At 43.5% G+C, this 19,856-nt stretch overlaps 2 protein-coding genes across 2 annotated transcripts in view; one reads left to right on the top strand and one right to left on the bottom strand.

Moving 5' to 3' along the window:
* The window catches only part of MCM10 (minichromosome maintenance 10 replication initiation factor), a 131,706-nt gene that overhangs the window by 24,017 nt on the left and 87,833 nt on the right, over positions 1–19,856 (bottom strand). The window lies entirely within an intron of this gene.
* On the top strand, positions 407–18,030 carry PHYH (phytanoyl-CoA 2-hydroxylase). The gene is made up of 9 exons (XM_082385654.1): positions 407–565; positions 4,141–4,199; positions 5,225–5,335; positions 5,974–6,142; positions 9,350–9,431; positions 10,830–11,011; positions 13,640–13,789; positions 15,701–15,832; positions 17,714–18,030. The coding sequence occupies exons 1-9, from the start codon at positions 491–493 to the stop codon at positions 17,765–17,767; spliced, it is 1,014 nt and encodes a 337-aa protein (XP_082241780.1). The 5' UTR covers positions 407–490; the 3' UTR covers positions 17,768–18,030.

Genomic DNA, 19,856 nt, shown 5'->3' with positions numbered 1-19,856 from the left:
CTGTTTCTAATATTTCGGACTGGATTCCCATTAAATTAAAGGTCTCTTTTGGAAAGCACATGTTACTTCCAGGGCTGAACATTTGAATTTTTATTCCTTCAGCAGTTTAGTGGAAGGATCAGTCATACAGCATAAAATAAGTGGAAACTATGCCATTAAGCATGAGTTATGTTCTGGCTGGATTTCTTCCTGGGCGATCTTACCCTAGTGACTGAGCCCTTGGGGACTAGCTTCCTGCTCTGTGTGACAAAGATGACCTCTGCGATCTGCTAGAAGCAAGGGGCGCAGGCAGCGGCCCAGCGCTGTGGTCGCCACGTGAAGCTGCGCGCAGCGCCCTAGGCCGCTCCCCGGAGGCGGCGCTTCCGCGAGCCCCGCCGCCCGGGTTGAGCTGCGTCCGTGCCAAGCCCCGCCCGCCGCGCGGAGGCGGGGTCGACCGCAGAGTTAAGTGCGGCCGAGGGCGGGCCACGGGGTGTTCCCCCCGCCCGATGCCATGGACAAGGATCGCGCCTCCGCCCGCCTGCGCGTCTTGCTGCGACACCTCGGCGGCCGCTCGGCCGGGGCCGTCGTATCCTTTGGGTGCGCGGGGCTCGAGCTGGAAGGGTGGTGGCTATCAGGGCGCATCACACAGCCGCCGCGCCGGCTCTTCCTTGCTCCGTGCCGCCTGTCCCCGTGATGGTCACGTCTCTTCCGGGCCCTGGGGGCGAGGACAGGTGCGTCCCCAGGAGCCGGTGGTCCCCAAGGCCCCAGAGGGGACCGGCCCGCCCGGTAGGCCCGGGACTGCTGGCCCCAGCGACTGGAGTGGCGTCGCTGCAGCCTTCCGGGCCCTCAGGGCCTCTGTTCCCCGGCTTTGGGGGGGGATGGGAAGTCGTTACCGAGCGGGCCTGCACTTGGCCGCGCCTGATGGCCGCGGCTGCCCAGAGACCGAGACCGTAAACGGGGGCGCAGAGCTACCTGGAGGAGCCGCGGAGCCCTCTCAGGGCGGAGCCGCCCCCCAGCTCTTCCTTCTCCAGGGGAGCCCCGTGGAGCTTACACTGTCTCCTGGAGAAGGGCTGGGTGCCCCGTGTCCGCTCCTGCTCAGGCCTTGAGAAGTTAATCCCCGGGAGCATGTGTGCGCTACGGGCGTTGGATCCAGAGAGATGTCACTGTGCGACACAGAAGTCAAGTTGACCTATAGAATTGTTTTTGTCTGCTCAGATTAAGTGTTCTCGTTCAGCGCGAACTTTTGGAAGCTCCGCAGAAAACTGGGCCTGGGATTTTTTTCCCTTGTGACCTGTTCTGCTATATTTAGGATCCTGAAATCTTTCCTAAAACGATCTTACTGGCTGTTTCTTTTACTTTCACTATTGCTCTCTCTGCTGAATTCCAAGCCTTGATGAATCAGAACCGTTGTCAATTTAAAATCTCATCCACAAACCGATGAAGGGAACCCAGGTGACTCTGTAATCTCATTTTACAGTTGAGAAAACAGTGACGCTAGGAGAGATGAAAACTCCTGACCAAGGTCATTAAGGGAAGCAGTGGTTGTCAAACTGCAGTCCCCGGACCAGCAGTATCAGCGTCACCTGGGTAATTGTTAAAAACGCAGATACTCGGGCTCATCTCAGACCTGTGGTATCAAAATACCTGGGCATGGGGCCCAGCGATCTGTTTGCACTTGTTTCTGATACATTTTAATTGTGAGAACCACCAATATACTGGGACTAGATATAACTGGAACTAGATTCAGGTTTCCGGGCCCAGACTGTCAAGACTTTTATTTTTATTTATTTTGTTAATAAATTTACTTATTTTATTTATTTATTTCTGGCTGCGTTGGGTCTTCGTTGCTGCGCGTGGGCTTTCTCTAGTTGCTGCCAGCGGGGGCTACTCTTCGTTGCGGTTCGGGACTGATATTGGGACTGTCCTGGCTTTTTGCTGAGAACAGTTGACAAAGAGGTTTCCCTTGGGGAAAACACAGTAGCTGGTAACTCTGACTCCTGGCGCCTGCCTCTCTCCTTGACGTTTTTTTTTGGCCTCACCACGTGGCTTGTGGGATCTTAGTTCCCCGACCAGTAATTGAACCTGGGCCCTACGCAGTGAGAGCGACGAGTCCTAACCATTGAACCTCCAGGGAATTCCCATCTCCTTGACTATTATATTGTCCCCAGTTATATAAAGACATCATTCAAAAAGGATAAAATGTTTAAGAGAAGTGACATTCTGAAAGTAACTCTTTAAGCTAAAGAAACAATGAAAAAAATGAGAAGAAAAAAACCAAGATGCTAAGTCAGTCATCTGTGATTACTGGATAGAAAACAAAAAGGAATTTCTAAGTTCTTTAAGATATTTAAAAAGATACTCTACTATGTGGATCATATTTTTCTTGGAGTCATTGTTTATTTTATAGACTTTTTTTTTTTCCTTTGAGAAACCATAGGTAATTCAGAGGCCTGTGAAAGGCTGTATCGCTGCAAATCTTAAATCTAAGGCAACTAGTGTTTCTTTTTTTTTTTTTAATTTTTTTTTTTTTTTTGGCTGTGGTGTGCAGCATGTGGGATCTTAGTCCCCCAACCAGGGATCGAATCTGTGCCCTCTGCATTGGGAGCGTGGAGTCTTGACCACTGGACCTCCAGGGAAGTCCCTCCTTTGTCAATTTTTAATTGGGTTATTTATCTTTTTATTATTGAGTTGTAATAGTTCTTTATTATATTCTAGATACACGTCCCCTATCAGATATATGATTGCAAACATTTTCTCCTGTTCTTTGGGTTGTCTTTTTTTTTTTTTTAACATCTTTATTGGAGTATAATTGCTCTACAATAGTGTGTTAGTTTCTGCTGTATCGCAAAGTGAGTCAGCTATACATATACATATATCCCCATATCTCCTCCCTCTTGCGTCTCTCTCCCACCCTCCCTAACCCACCCCTCTAGGTGGTCACAAAGCACCGAGCTGATCTCCCTGTGCTATGCGGCTGCTTCCCACTATCTATTTTACATTTGGTAGTGTATATATGTCAATGCAACTCTCTCACTTCGTCCCATCTTGCACTTCCCCCTCCCCATGTCCTCAAGTCCATTCTCTACATCTGCATCTTTATTCCTGTCCTGCCCCTATGTTCATCAGAACCATTTTCTTTTTTAGATTCCATATATGTGTTAGCATATATTTGTTTATCTCTTTCTGACTTATTTCACTCTGTATGACAGACTCTAGGGCCATCCACCTCACTACAAATAACTCAGTTTCGTTTCTTTCTTTTATAATTTATTTATTTATTTATTTATTTTTGGCTGTGTTGGGTCTTCGTTGCTGTTCGTGGGCTTTCTCTAGTTGCGGCGAGTGGGGACTACTCTTTCATTATGGTGTGCAGGCTTCTCATTGCGGTGGTTTCTCTTGTTGCAGAGCACAGGCTGTAGACGCACGGGCTTCAGTAGTTGTGTCACAGGGGCTCAGCAGTTGTGGCTCACGGGCTCTAGAGTGCAGGCTCAGTAGTTGTGGCGCACGGGCTTAGTTGCTCCGCGGCATGTGGGATCTTCCCAGATCAGGGATCGAACCCGAGTCCCCTGCATTGGCAGGCGGTTTCTTAACCACTGCGCCACCAGGCAAGTCCCAACAGTCCTAGTCTTGAGCCAGGGTTGGCAAACATTTTCTTTAAAGGTAGACTTTTTTTTTTTCTAATGACCAGCCAATATTGCTAATATTTTGGACTAGACTCCTACTAAGTTAAATTCCTCTTTTGAATAGCACATGTTTCTCCTTATTTCTAGAATAGAGCCTTTCCATTTTTATTCGTTCAGTAGTTTGGTAGGAGAAATAGCCAGGGGGAATGGAATAGATATAAACTCTGAATACCGTGTGGAAGCCTTGGCTCAGCTGTTTTCTGCTGGGTGACCTTGGACTAGTTACTGAGCTCTCCTAGCCTAGGGTTCCTGCTCTATGCAACAGGAATAATAAAGCTCCTGGCTCCCAGCCGCCTCCTCAGGCTATTGTGAAATGAAAAGAGGTAAGCAGCAGTGCATCAGAGCTTACGTGTGTAATCAGTTTGCTTGGTGACCATTTAGGGCCCGTCTTCCCTTGTGAAAACCAATCCAGGGCAGACCGTTCCTAGAAAAGGTTGACACCTAAATTTTACTTTATTTGCCTTAACTCACATCCTAGATAGCTCACCACACTTCAGGGACTGTTCCTCCTGGCAGTTTCCACCCTCAACAATTCCAGTGAGTAAATCTAATTTTAATTTTTAACCATACAATGTATTTAAAGGTTTTTTTTTTTTTCTAGCGGTAACTAGGATATAAAATACATGTTGCCCGATGAGAATTCATTATACAAATCCTCCATTTCCAGGATCTGTTCTAACGATCATGGAAAATTTTGAAGACCCTGACTTTTTCTATATGTATTTTAAAGTTCAGAAAGGAGGAAAAATGTGAGAAAGTGCATAATCTTATTTTGTAAAATTCAGGCATGGTACATCTCATTTAAATTAGCCTGTTGTTTGGTTAGTCTGATGTATTAGCTACCATCTTTGGTTTGTCTTAAAATCACCTTTGAAGTGGAAAACATTGATCTCCATGGAATATTCTCATAGGGTCACAGTTCCAAACCAGAGTAATGGACAAGGTGATCTGAGTTTGTGTGTGTGTGCTGTACACTTATTTAGATTTTTGTTACTTTGATTTCTTCTGTGAATGCATGAACTAGACAATTAAAAACATAAAATATATCAGTTTCCCATCTGAAAAACCCATCATAAAATATATTAGTTTCCCAACTGAAATACATATTCATTACAGAATAAATTTTAAAATCAGAGAAATAGGAGGAATTAAAAAAACATCATCCATAATACCATTACATAAAGGCAATCACTATTAAATTTTTTTTTTGTATTTCTTTGTAGTCTTTTTTTAAAACAAGTAGTGTCTTGGTTTTACATCATTGTCATCATATTTTAATTTACTAGGCATTGTCCATGCTATTATATGCTCTTTATTTTTAATGCTTGAGTCATATCCCATTGAATGGATATAATATGATTAGTTAATTATTCTTCCATTTCTTGGTGATAGTAATTAATGCTTTGGATCTAAAGCTTAAAAATTTTTTTCAGATTATTTCCTTAAAGTCTTAGAAATAAAAATGCTTAGTGGAAGAGTACATACATTTCTCAGGTTCTTGATACATATTGTTAGGTTGTGATTTGTAAATTGGACTTATTTGAGATTTTTTTCTCCTTTAGGTATACTCGGGATAATAATGTTCTAAGCCTAGAACAGAGAAAATTTTATGAAGAAAATGGATTTCTTGTCATTAAAAACTTGGTGTCTGATGCTGATATTCAATATTTTAGGTACAGTAACACTATTTGTTATATAACAGAAATATGTATTATATGTGTGTAATGGGAATATGAGTAAGATTAGCTTGTGTATATACAGATATTTTTCAGGGATTGGGTTTGTTAGGAAGTGGTTTGTTAGAACCTGGGCTCGAGCCAGGGTGGCTGGCTTTAATCTTAACCCCGTCGCTTAACACTGTATGTATGAGGCAATTCCTTAACCTTTCCATGCCTGTTTCCATATCTGCAAAACAGGGGAAATAACAGTACTTATGTCCTAGAGTTGTTCTTAGGACTAAATAGGTAAAATAGAGAGAGAATACTTTAAACAGGGCCTGGCTTATTGTAGTGCTAGGGAAGTGTTTGCTCTTTTATTCAGCTGAAACCAAATCACAAATATTTCCCCACTGGTCTGCTAAGCTAAGGAATATTTGAATTCTGGGAGCAAGTTTCAGCCTCACGGTTAGGAGGCAGGCACTTCTGAGTTGGCCATTTTCTCCTTCCTCCCATCAGAACTATTCAACCTGGGGCTAGAGGCCAACTTGGTGCAGAAAAACCACCCCCAAACCTTCGAGTTTTTCCACAGAACAAGGCCAGGGAGGTGCTTGGAGCCTGTGGTAATGACATCATTTACCAATTGAATTTTCTAGGGATGAGTTTGAAAGAATCTGCAGAATGAAGGTGAAACCACTGGGATTGATGGTGATGAGAGATGTGACCATTGCAAAATCAGAGTATGTGCCAAATGAGAAAGTGATTACCAAGGTCCAAGATTTCCAAGAAGATAAGGAACTCTTCAGATACTGCACCCTCCCTGAGGTTCAAGGCCTTCTTGTGTTCCTTTCTCTTTAAGCTAATTGCCCATCTGCATGCCTGCCTCTGATATATTATTATTATTATTAGTTTTTACTTTATCTAGCTAGCCCTTTTCTACTGGGGTCCTAGAGTGGTGGTTCTCAACCAGAGATGGACATTTGGCAATGTCTGGAGACATGTTTGCTTGTCAGGCAGGAGGAATGGTGTCCTGTTGGCTTCTAATGGGTAGAGGTCAGAGATGCTGCTACTTGGGCCCAGGGATGCTATAATGCACAGAATAGCCCCTTCCCACAAGCAAAGAATTATCCAGCCCAAAATGTCAGTTGTGCCAAGACTGAGAAATCCTGCTTTTGCTAATTATTTTTGGTGAAGAAGAGCAGGAATTCTGTGGTAAGAGAGAGCCTTTCTCACACTTCATACAGGCACTTCCACAGGGGTGATAGTGCTGAGGCTATTTATTGTAATATCCATTTATTTTTTCTTTTTGTTTTATGATCTGGTCAGTAGAGGTGTGAGTCTGTTTTTAAATGTAAACTAGGGCCTCCCTGGTGGCGCAATGGTTAAGAATCCGCCTGCCAATGTAGGGGACACGGGTTTGAGCCCTGGTCCAGGAAGATCCCACATGCCGCGGCGCAACTAAGCCCGTGTGCCACAACTACTGAGCCTGCGCTCTAGAGCCCACGAGCCACAACTGCTGAAGCCCGCGCGCCTAGAGCCTGTGCTCTGCAACAAGAGAAGCCACCGCAATGAGAAGCCCATGCATTGCAACTAAGAGTAGCCCCTGCTCACCGCAACTAGAGAAAGCCTGTGCCCAGCAACCAAGACCCAATGCAGCCAAAAAAAAAAAAAAAAGAAGCAAACAAATAAATGTAAACTAGTTTTTTAAAAATTATTCTTTAAGAGTAGTTCATATTTATAAAAATATCCAAATAGTATAGAAGGACATGAAAAGTGAATTCTCCCACCCCCAGCACCACTCACTGTTCAGTTTTTTTATGTATTCATCTAGAATTATTTCAGGTATAATCAAGCATATCTGTATAACCCCACCTTTTGTGTAACAGGGAATATACTGGTTGTCACTTTGCTTTTCCACTTGCAGTAGATCTGAGACATCTTTCCATATTAGTATCTATGGATCTACTTTATACTTTGTAAACTATTGCATAGTATTCCATTGCATAAATGTACTACAGTTTATGACCATTTATTTAGAATGGTTTCAAAGGACACTTTGCACAAAGTACTTATTAGAAACTATAACCTCAAGTGCTGTTAAAAAATCTGATTCGTGAAGAAAGACTGTACAGCTGAGCCATCTGGGATGTCGGGCCCCTTGGGTTGGGGATGGGAGGAGAAGTGGCCCCTCTGAGCCATGCGTTCTTCCCAACCTCAAGTCCTGTTATAGAAATGGAAGTTGTGTGGGTGGATCGAGGATAGAAAGCTGGAAATCACAGGCAACATGTGGTAGATTAAGCTCTATCAGGACTTTCAGATTTCCTACCTCTGTAACGTGTGAACCACATATCTGGTGGTTCATGCAATGATTTTTAGGAGGTAGGCATTCTTTTAATAGCTGGGTATTTATTTTAGTATGTATTGGAAAAATGAACCAGCACCTCAAATCCATGATTTCAAGAATATTATTAATCAGGATAAAACTAAGTAAAAGAGGGGCTTCCCTGGTGGCGCAGTGGTTAAGAACCCGCCTGCCAATGCAGGGGACACGGGTTTGAGCCCTGGTCCGGGAAGATCCCACATGCCACGCAGCAACTAAGCCCGTGAGCCACAACTACTGAAGCCCGCGCGCCTAGAGCCTGTGCTCCGCAACAATAGAAGCCACCGCAATGAGAAGCCCGCGCACCGCAACGAAGAGTAGCCCTCGCTTGCCGCAGTGAGAGAAAACCTGCGCACAGCAACAAAGACCCAACGCAGCCAAAAAATAAATAAATAAATTTTTTAAAAAAGAAAAAAAACTAAGTAAAAGAAGTGAGTTAATTTAATTTAGGGAGAATATTGGCTAAATATTTTGGGAAATTCTGCAAAGCAGGACAGAAACGGTGAGGATGGCTCTTGAATGACGAAGGTTTAGAAAATAGCAGTCTAAGTGAATACTAAAAAAAAAAAAAAGACAAAAACAAACTTCTTATTAAAAAAACAAGCATGAGGCCTGACTCCTGAGATTTTTGTAACATTTCAAGTGTTTCGTACTCAAACTGCCAATATTCCTTATACACAAGAGATCAAATAGTGAGAAAGCCGTAGAATGTGCTTCATTTTTTGCAGTCAGACAGAAAGGGAGTTTGAATACCATCTTTTTCATTTAACTGGCTCTGCAAACTTAGGCATCTTATTCGTGTGGGGCATTCATTTCAAAGTATTATTAATGAATGGGGGCATTAACTTTCAGGGACTATTGTGAGGCTTAACCGAGCTTATGTGTCAATATATAGAAAGCCCCTGGCAGGTAGGAGGCCTGCAATGTTGAGTCCTTTCTGCTTGTTACCCCTTTCTAGTGGGTCTGATGCAGGAGGTGGTCCTCCCTGTCACCTGCTCCCATTGCAGCTTATTCCTCGTAGCGTGGGTCTCAGCCACATCGCCCGTGTCATTATGTGTTTAACATCTTTTTTCCCACCAGCATATAAACTCCTCTGGGGCAGGGACCCGCTTATCTTGTTCACTGTTGTGTCCCTATTTGCTGTCACTCTGCCTGGTTCAGAGACCTTAGGAAGGAGTTGTTGAATTAACGGCCATGCTGATTGTGAAGTGGCCTCCAGGCCCCTGTTCTCCTGCCCTCGGGGTTACTCATGACAGCTGCAAACCTGTCGGGGCCTTTTGTGGTCCCTTCTTACGAAGAGTCTCCGTGAAGGAAAAGGAAGCTGCCTTCTCACTGGGCAACTGCCAACAGCTTTAGTAGAAAGAAGGGCATTCCTGCCCTTTGCAGCTGGTGTCTCACAGAAACTCATGTCTCTCTTGTAGAAGAAGCACTCACGTTTCCAGCTGGCTCCAAAAAGCCTGTCTAGTTCAGAGTGTTGTAAATTTCCAATGATTTCCAGTTGCTGACTTTTCCATGGTTGGTTTGCAAGGTTGTGAAATATCGATTGATTGTTTTAAACAATTGCCATCTGAGTTCCTGTATAGATAGATGTACTTTGTGCCACCTGCCTATGTATCTGATTTCCCATGAACTTTTTTCCCCCTTTCCCTTAGATTCTGAAATATGTGGAGTGCTTCACTGGACCCAATATTATGGCCATGCATACAATGCTGATAAACAAACCTCCAGATTCTGGTAAAGACCTCTGATTTGTAAAGGAAAAGCAACAACAACAACAAAGAAAGTGTTTAAGTACATAAGGTTGATGTCCTAACTAATAGCAATGTGTACAACTGCTAAACTTTGCGTAAATGAATATATGTACTTTTATTTAAGTCTTAAGATAGCTTACATCATAAAAACATTGAAGTATAGGGTTATCGCTGGGTTTTTACACAACTGGCTTCTGAAAGATGCAGTTTAGTAAACACGACTGTCCCTACACCCCAGAGGCTCCTGTTATTCAACATCCCTAAGCCTTGTTACCACTCTCACCCATGCATGAGAGTGTGGACCTTGCCTTCCTGATCTGAAGACATTATTATTACTACCAAAGTTAAAACTATTCTTATAAATCATATACCACAGTTATTCTTAAAATTTCCTGTGCTTGCTAAAATGTAGCTTCTAAGGCCTCCCTCCTAGAGAGACCGATTCAGAAAACAGAACCCAGGAATCTGCATTTTTATTAACCATACCCAGAGATGCTAATGCAGATGGCTCTTGGGCCACACTGAGAAATTCAGCTGTACCAGCGGTAGTAAATCGGCCATTAGAGATTCTTGATCCTTTTCTACTTTGTCGTCCTCCTGATGGCTGGGAGAGGTTTATGTGACAGGTCTGTAATTTAACATCAAGTCTTTCCCTCCTTGGGTGTCTTGCCTGGAGAGATCCGGTGGCCTGGGGGAACCACGTTCAGAGGGCAAAGCTTGGGAAAAATGTAAATGTGGGCCTAGTATCTCTGATTCTCCACATTGATTGTACACCAAATGCTTCTAGTTTGGTGGGGAAACCTCTGAGAGGCCTTTTATTTAGTTAGTTAGTTAATTAACAAATATATTTTTTTGTATCAACCACGTTGAAGGCTATCAGAGGACCTCAGATTTGACCACTCTCTTTAATTAATCAACCTTTTTTTGGGACTACTAAGCTCTGTGCCCAAACCAGAGTTAGGAAGGAATAAAGCACAGTCGAGATGATGACATATGTACAGCATGCTAGAAAATAGTGTAAGGTAGTCCTTGGCTACCAGAAGACCAGAAAGAATTACAGGATCCAGAGTTACTGTGCTGATGGGAATTCTCTGGTGGTCCAGCACTTAGGATTCCATGCTTCCACTGCAAGGGGCATGGGTTCAATTCCTGGTTGGGGAACTAAGATCCCTCATGCCTCGCGGCATGGCCAAAAAAAAAGACAGAGTCACTGTGCTGATTCAGTGTTCCAATTTGGTGCTTATCTGTTGAGGCTGGTTTTCTTTAGCATTGTTTCATCTGTTTGCTTTTGCAGGGATAGGTCATTGTTCTGGTTTTTCAGGCAGAGGAGAAGAATTCTGAGACTTGAGTTTATTTATTTTAACAGCAGGTTCTGTTTTAGGCAAGAAGACATCCCGTCACCCCTTGCACCAGGATCTGCACTATTTCCCCTTCAGGCCCAGCAATAGCATCGTTTGTGCCTGGACAGCCATGGAGCACATCGACCGGAACAACGGCTGTCTGGTCGTGCTCCCAGGGACACACAAAGGCCCCCTGAAAACACACGATTATCCCCAGTGGGAGGTAAGTCTGCCTGGCGGCTGAGTCTTGATCAGAATCTTTTGTTGTTTTGATTTCACATCAGTATATATAAGGAGCTTTGCCAATAAGACGACATTTCCTTTCTTAGCAAAACATTGTTCTAGGATTTAGAATAAGGATCAGGGAAAACTCAAGGATGTCAGAGAAAATGATTGTCTTTGTTCTTTCAACAAGTGCTTGAAAGCCAACCAAAGTGGGGAACTTTGGTGATGCTATAACAGATCTGAGATTATGAAGCCTAACTGCAGAGGTAAGACACAAACACGGCAACACCAGATGTGTGTGCCAAGTGCCACATGAGTCTTACACCCTGATTGGTGGGTCTCGCAGTAAAGAAGTGGGATCATCTCCTTCCAGCTGAACAGACCGGCAGAGAGAGGCTCTGGGGAGGACTAAGTAGTATCCTGTTACGAGGCTGTTCACGGTTTATCGATTCAGCTGATGATACTGGAGGACTGTTTAATGCTTTGGGGCCTTTGAGTGATGAGATCAAATTGGTTCTTCAAGAGCGATAACCTTGTGGTCTGGCACAGAATGTACTGCAGGTGTAAGAGTCCAGAGGCAGAGAAACCAGAGAGGAGACTCTTAGCGTTTTAGGTATAAGGCAATAACGTCTCAAAAATCCCATAATGATGATCAAGGTGGGAAGAGCACCTGTTGTTAAGGCAGACAGAATGGACACGGTTCTGTGGGATGTAAAGAATATGGCTCTCAGGACTTCTGTGCCAACTAGTGAGAATTCTTCTTTCTTTTAAAAATTAATTAATTTCATTTTTGGCTGCATTGAGTCTTCGTTGCTGCGCACGGGCTTTCTCTAGTTGCGGCGAGCGGGGGCTCCTCTTTGTTGCGGTGTGTGGGCTTCTCACTGCAGTGTCTTCTTGTTGCGGAGCACGAGCTCTAGGTACGTGGGCTTCAGTAGTTGTGGCACGCAGGCTCAGTAGTTGTGGCTCGCGGGCTCTAGAGCACAGGCTCAGTAGTTGTGGCGCACGGGCTTAGGTGCTCTGCGGCACGTGGGATCTTCCCAGGCCAGGGATCGAACCCGTGTCCCCTGCATCGGCAGGCGGATTCTTAACCACTGAGCCACTAGGGAAGCCCCTAGTTAGAATTCTTGCACTGAGGATTAGTGCTAAGTGAAAATATTTGAGTCTAGATTCTGATATAAAATCTGAAATTCGTCGACTAAGTTGAGGTTTAGGAAAGGTTGGTGCAAGCAACAGAAGTGGGTTTTCACTGACTTCAGCCGAAGGGAATGTTTTGGAGGGCTGCAGGGGCATGCAGAATCGGTGGGAAGGCTGGCCAGCTCTGGGGGTTGGGGGATGGGGAATGAAAGAGGGAGTCCTTGCTCGGTGGGAACAGTTGGGTGGGGTACCTGGCATGGGCAGTGAACCCTGACTATGTCTGGTCTCTTCGATCCTCTGCTCAGATTCAAAGTGGCCACAGTGGGAGGTCAGATTAGCTTATCTTGGTTACATATCAACTCTGTGCACGAGAGAAGCTCACTGGGTCGAAGTCCCAATACAGTGCAGTTTGAAAGTAGTCATTCCCCAAAAGGAATTTGTATTTGGGATAGTCTTAGGAAAGGAAATGGGATGCTACCCTCCAAAGACCCATAAAGGTTTGCAAACTTTGTCACTTCTCGTTTTAGCTTCTTCCATAAAGACATAACCATTACCTAATACAGTAACTAACTTTGAAAATAGTTATAAACAAACATAATGTTTTATTTATTTTATTATTTTTTAAAATTATTCTTTATTTCATTTATTTATTTTTGGCTGCATTGGGTCTTCGTTACTGCACGCGGGCTTTCTCTAGTTCCGGCGAGCGGGGGCTACTCTTCATTGCGGTGCGCGGGCTTCTCATTGCGGTGGCTTCTCTTGTTGCGGAGCACGGGCTCTAGGTACGCGGGCTTCAGTAGTTGTGGCTCGCGGGCTTCAGGAGTTGTGGCTCGCGGGCTCTAGAGCGCAGGCTCAGTAGTTGTGGCACACGGGCTTAGTTGCTCTGCGGCATGTGGGATCTTCCCGGACCAGGGCTCAAACCCGTGTCCCCTGCATTGGCAGGCGGATTCTTAACCACTGCGCCACCAGGGAAGTCCCCATAATGTTATAATTTACTATTCTTTCTTTACTTTGCATGTGACATGAGTGGTTTTTCAGCCCAGAAAAACTGAGTATTTTCTCTCCCCTAGTTTGGGAGAATAGTTAGCTTCTCAGAGATGCTCCTGAGTAACAGAAGAATGATTTATGCCAAGTTCCAGGTGGGAAAGAATGATTATGGGTTAACCTGGAAAGGTGGTCTCCTGCATTACCACAAAATGCAAAGCTGATCTAGATCTTCATTTATAATTCAGTAATGAAGGGTAGGTGGAAATTCCAAATTTTTCATCTGGTCTAAAAAGTCCATGATTTTAACATCAACATGTGGCTTTCTAAAACCAGTCATCTGAGAAGCTTTGGTATATGTAAGGTTTTTTTTTTTTTTTAATCTAATTTATTTATCTGTTTCTCTTGGAAGAACTTAGAGAAGCTTTGTTTTTTCCTGATGAGTCATTGATAAGGGTTTTAATTAGTGGCTTCCTCACATCTGGACTTGGCTTCCCTCGTGTTTTAGGGAGGGGTTAACATCATGTTCCACGGCATCCAGGACTACGACAAAAATAATGACCGGGTGCACCTCCTGATGGAGAAAGGAGACACTGTTTTCTTTCATCCTTTGCTCATCCACGGATCTGGTCGCAACAAAAGTCAAGGATTCCGGAAGGTATGCGTTCACATCACGGCTCTTTCTGAAGACGAACGGCTTAGGAACAAAAGTGCCGCGATATAGTCAAAGTTAAAGGATTTGTGACTTTTAACTAAACTGCCCTTTAGTCCGGTTTATTTAGCAGGAAATATATTTGCCTCCCTCATGCTTTCTTGCTCACAGCAGTAAGGAGCCAGGTGACCTCAGGATCCCAGCCTACTGAACATTCATGGAATTGCTTCAGAGCGAGAGCTTACTTCCTTGGAAGCTGCTAGCCTATGGTTTCAGAGGCAAAAGCAAAGGCAGACATACCAAATAAGAACATCTGGAATGTGTACAGCTCATATAAGAGGAACGTTTGTAATATTATTGCTCCTGGGGAAAATATTATTGATCGGAAAGGAAGGTCTGAATTGGCCACCCGGAAATCAGATATGGCCCTGTTTTTCACCCCTTAGCCTCAGTGTTTTCAATTTCATGATTTCAGTGCTTACATTAAAAATTGACATAATTTCTCATAAATTCCCAGATTTCTTGCCTCTCTAAGATTCCGCAGATCTGACGATACTATGGGCTCACATTTCCCTGATCTTATGATGTGGCTGTTTATACTAAATATTCGGGGCTTCTTTGGGGCTGAGTGAAGTTTTCCAGTCTGTCACAACAATCCCTTTTGTCTCCCTGAGGCTGAGGGTTAGTTGTCAGATTTCATCTTCCATTCATTCGAATGTCCACCAGGCTCAACAGGACCGGGATGAGCATGAGGCAAGAAGGCACCCCCCTCAGGGGTACCCCAAAACCTCAGCAGTCCAACTACATAATATTTTAATGTAGTAGTTTAAAAAATCGAAATGAATGCCAAAAAATCCATGGTGAGCACAATGCCAAAATTTTAAAGACGAGGTCAGACCCTCCACTACCATGACCCTCAGAATTGTGCAAAGGGGTACAGGCACTACGCTGGAAATAATGTGTTTTACTATACTGACTTCGTAATTTTTCAATATTTTTTAACTGCTTTAATGTTTGGGGAAATATTAACCATTAAAAAATACATAAAAGGAAAAAAAATACATAAAAGGGTACAGGTAGGACTGTACATTTTTTCCCTTTTGCCTCAGGCTCCAATATGGCTTGGTATGGCACTAGGGCTTCCATGGGAAATAAAGCTTGTGACTCAACTGCCTAGAAATTTGATATTTGGGGCAAAGTAGGAAGCTCTTCTGATGGGTGCAGTCACCCTAATATAACTAACCTGTGACAAGGAAGGTGAGTTTTAACTACCGCCTTGCAAGTTACATCTGTTTATAACTCCTTCGAGAATGGGGAGAACCAAGGAACTTCCATCTTACCTTCAAAAGGAAACAAGATGGGTATTGTATGTGAATGTGATCAAGCTTTAAACATCCTTTTGATTCAAGAGGGGTGTCTGCCTATTATTTTCTTTACAAGGTCTTTTCAGTTTTTTCACCCCATAACTGTGGCCATTGAAATACCAACTCATTACAAACTGAACTGAGTAACTTCTGTAACTGAGGTGATGAGAAACCCTGCAATACATTCCTTTGTAGGACTTGGCAGTATCCACTCATTAGAAAAATCAAATGCTAAAAAGTTAAAGACTTCTTACTTACATAATTCTGTTCCCTGCCCCGTATATACCTTTGGAAAATAAATAACACAGCTAGTGAAAAACGTCTTGTAATTTCTCCATTAGCCTTTAGCTGGGTGGAAAAAAAAGCAGCTGAGCCATCAAGAGACTGATTTAGGACACATGGGAACAGCATTCAATCTAGAAATCAAATGCTCAGTGACAGAACTGACTTTCTAAAAGAAGCCTCCTTGCTTGGCTGCTGGTGTTAACGGGGTGTTTTTTGTTTGTTTGTTTTTGGGGTTTTTTTGTAACATGAATCGATTCACTTTGCACAGGCAATTTCCTGCCATTTTGCAGATGCCAACTGCCACTACATCGATGTGAAGGGTACCAGTCAAGAAAACATTGGAGAGGAAGTTTTAGAGATAGCCAGTAAGATCCATGGAGTGAAAGACGTCAGCCTGAAGGTATGTTTGTATGAAATGACAAGGTAAAGATCTTGGTTTTTCCTTTTCTTCAGATGCTTAATAATTCTCATACCTGATTTAATTTGAAAGTATAAAATGCTTGGGTTTAGAGCTCGTTTCGGAAACATTGCTGAGACCTAAGAATGACCGTGGAGTTTGTTTGTACTACTTGCTTCCCCAGTGTGGGAGGCCTGAATTCTGTAAGTCTCTGGGCTGTCCTGTGGTACGCAGGCCATCGTGTTGCAGAACGGACAGGTAGGAGAGGAGGTAGATAACAAATTCAGAGGAGAGGAAATGCAGGACAAGGCTACCTTCTGAACGCACACGTTTTAAAGGTTTGGGCTGTCAATCATAGGCCTCCTTTGTTTGGAAAGAAGAGAGTATATGCATTTGGAATTCCAGTAAGACTCCCAGGAAGCAATTCTCAAGCAAGTGTTTGTTTGGGTCAGTTTGCATCCGGAGTTTAATGAAAGCCTGCATGTAGCAGAGATGAGAGATCACTGATGCTTGTCGTAGCGGGCGTAAGACAGCATTTCATATGCTTTCCTAATTAATACACCTCATCTGTAGATTTGTTTTTAACTGGTGAACATTCCATGCTGCTGCTGATCGATTACAAGTTATCAGTCAAGGCAAATAAATAAACTTATTTGCATCGTAGATTATGTACATTTTAGCATCTGAACCGAGAAGTTGACCCTACTTGTTAAATGTGCATTAGATAATTAAGTGCATCTATTCTGGGGGCGACATGACCCCCAAATAGGCTGAGTGTAATGATAACTCAGGGCCCTCTGGTACTCTGAAGAGCCTTGCTCACCAAAGGCAGGGTACCATCTTCTGAAACAACTTCCCAGCGCACAAATCTTCCTCCACCCTTAACCCCTTTTCTCTTTAGAATCTATGAATGTATCCCATATCTGAAAATGCTCTGGTCTCACATTTGCACATCCTGGAAGTCTTGTCCTTCTCCCTTTGTCCAGTACTTAAATGTCCTACAAAGGCAACATATTTTGCCAACTGGAACTTCCATCCAACACCCTGAATTTCAAGGCAGGAAAAAAATGTATATATTATGTTTGAGGTCTGTCACAGTTGTACTAAATGAATCAGTTCCTGTATTTATTTTTCGTTATTCTCTCAGCTATAGTTTATTGGCTTTACTTAAAAGAACAATACTAACTTCTGCTATAGAGTTCTTTGTCAGGTACAAAAGCACGTTCATATCCCTTTTCTTCTTTTCTTCACCAAAACCCAGTGGAGCAGTCATTATAGCTCCAAGCTCTTAATGAGAAAATGAAGAGTTCAAGAGATTGGCCTCAATTACATAAGTGACGGAGATTTCAGAGTCAGGTCCAGTTCCAAAATCGTTCTTCCCAGGATACCTTGCTGTTTGCTCAAAAATAAACAAGAAAGTCTGAATTGTTTTATTAGGAACAAAGAAGAAAAAAACCAAACCAGTAGCCCAGGACATCATTTTCATGATAATGATCTAATCAGGGGTAGATGACTCAGAATGGGGCAGGCAAACATCACCAAGGAAAGCAGGAGCTTGGGTACTAAACTGTTTGTATTGTGACCAGACTTAAGAGCCAGTTCCAACACCTGTAATCAACACGAGTGCCAAATAAAACAAGACTGACAGTGTGGGGGCTCACTGTCTTGGCTTACAAAACATGATTTTAGATGTTGGCAGGTACATTAATTGGAGTCTCAGAATGTGGTTTATTTACTAACTGTTATGACTATTGTGGACGGTTTTCTTTTTCTTTTTTTTTTTTGTATTTAACCACTTGTAGATGCTAGTAATCTACTTTGTCTTATGGTGAATAGGTAAATCAAAGTGTCCCATAAACTCATTGTGTTTGGTATTATTTCCAGGACGTTTGGAGATTTCGAGCACGCGTCGTGAAAGGAGAAAGAATCAACCTTTGAAACAGCCCTTTGCTCAAACTCTTTTCAAGAAAACCAGGACAGAACAAGGTCTTGGAGGAAAACCTTTTCTCAATGAGATGATGTAATCTTTTCTATCCACTTGTTAACAAAATCAAAGTGCACAGATCTGGTACTTAATTGCATACGGGTAATTCTGCAGCACGGTGGGGTGGCTTTAAAGGATATAAGATCAGTAAAAGTGAAATATTACTGTTTTAAGGAAAACTTGGGGTTGCAACTAATAAAGGTGATGCATAATTGAAGTCTGTTCGATCAGTTTCTTTCACTCAATTAGCTCTTTACCCAAGCAGGGATTAATGTTCTGAAACGCAAAGCCCACCACCTCCCAATTTTGTGTTGTGAGAGATTTCTTTTCAAATCTGGAACAATGAATATTAGAGGCACAGTTAGTGGAGGGCCTAAGAAGGGCATCAGGGAGTAAAAATATGGGTGGAAACTCATGTTCTGACACAGGATTTCCTTCCATGGCCTCTCCAGCCCAACCACCCTCCTTAAAGACTGGATCTTTCCAAGTCTTTTTCTCTAAAGCAAGAAGACCAGGGTAACTTTCTCTGCCAATTCATATTGGGCAGGGCAGCTGAAAACCTTCAGCATTTTCGAATGAAATCTAACCTCTTTCAAGGTCCTGGAAAATGGTTAGATACTTTTGATTTGGATTTCAAGTGGTGTGGACTGGGGGAATTTAATAGAGCACTGCATTTCTACACCAGCGGAGGGCAGCAAGGAGCCACAGTCCTTATTCTTAAAAATTCTAGTTAAAGCTTTAATAAGAAAGAAAGAGTCCCCTTTTTTGTCGTTCTGCTATGCACGTTTTCCTAAATCTAGCTTCACCGTTTTTGTCAGTTTCTCTGTAAGAACACCCAGTTTAAGCTCAGCTCTAGCTAGATACTGGGGAAGACATGAGAATCCCTGACAGGGTCTAAGGATTATGGAATAATTGGAAATAAAATGTACATAGGGAAAGCCAGCGTAAACAGCATGTATGGGGCACTGTTCTGCAATAAACTTTTCAAACTAATTTTGAATTTAAAATAAATGTGAAAAAATAGACTTTAGCAGGAAAACCAGAGAGCAGAATTTGTCACTTCCCTTGTGCTTATTTATTTATTTATTTATTTATGGCTGTGCGTGGGTTTTCTCTAGTTGCCGAGCACAGACTCTAGGCTCATGGGCTTCAGTAGTTGTGGCACGTGGGCTCAGTAGTTGTGGCTCACAGGCTCTAGGGCACAGGCTTAGTAGTTGTGGTGCACAGGCTTAGTTGCTCTGCAGCATGTGGGCTCTTCCTGGACCAGGGCTCAAACCCGTGTCCCCTGCACTGGCAGGTGGATTCTTAACCACTGCGCCACCAGGGAACCCCCTCTCCCCCCCCCCCCGTACATTTTTGAGTGAACTCCAACTAGTCAATTGGGAAACATTTCCCATCTTAGCCGTGTTCCTTCTGCCTACTAGTTCATCTAACAAATATCCAAGCATCTGTTACTGAACCAGGTTCGTTTTGCACCAGTTTCTAGAAAGGTTTTTCAAGCCGAAATGCTGAGACCCGGGGTTTGCAGCCAAGAGAGGAGACGGGAGAACAAAGTCTCAGATCTGCCTCCTGGAAGGCAAGGGGCTTGGGCTATTTATGGGATAAGGCAGCAGGGCGGACTGAGGCATGGGGGCATGGAGAGCATGGGGAAAGGTGATTGGGGAAAGGTGATCGGGGAAAGGTGATCGGGGAAAGGTGATTGATTGGGGAAAGGTGATTGATTGGGGAAAGGTGATTGGGGAGAGGTGATTGGGGAGAGGTGCAGTCAGGTCACCACTGTTATTCTGCCCAGGTGTGGCTAAGCCTCAGACCTCTGCACGTTCAGAAAGGCAGGCGCTCTGCACAGACCCAGGGTGGTGTCTTCAGCCCCCCGATGTCAAAAGGTCACTTAACGGAGACTCGCGCATGCCCAGTTGGAGGGTCGGTGGTCCTATCCGGTCTTAACCAGTTCACCTCCAAGCAGACACAGCTGACTCCAAGCTCTGGGACAAGAACTCAGGCAAACATCTTATAGCAACAATTAAAACGACCTTGGTTAGTGGA

The sequence above is a fragment of the Balaenoptera borealis genome, assembly GCF_965194805.1.
Source record: "Balaenoptera borealis genome assembly, chromosome: 3".
NCBI classification, from domain to species: domain Eukaryota; kingdom Metazoa; phylum Chordata; class Mammalia; order Artiodactyla; family Balaenopteridae; genus Balaenoptera; species Balaenoptera borealis.
This window is presented reverse-complemented; position numbering and strand designations above follow the sequence as displayed.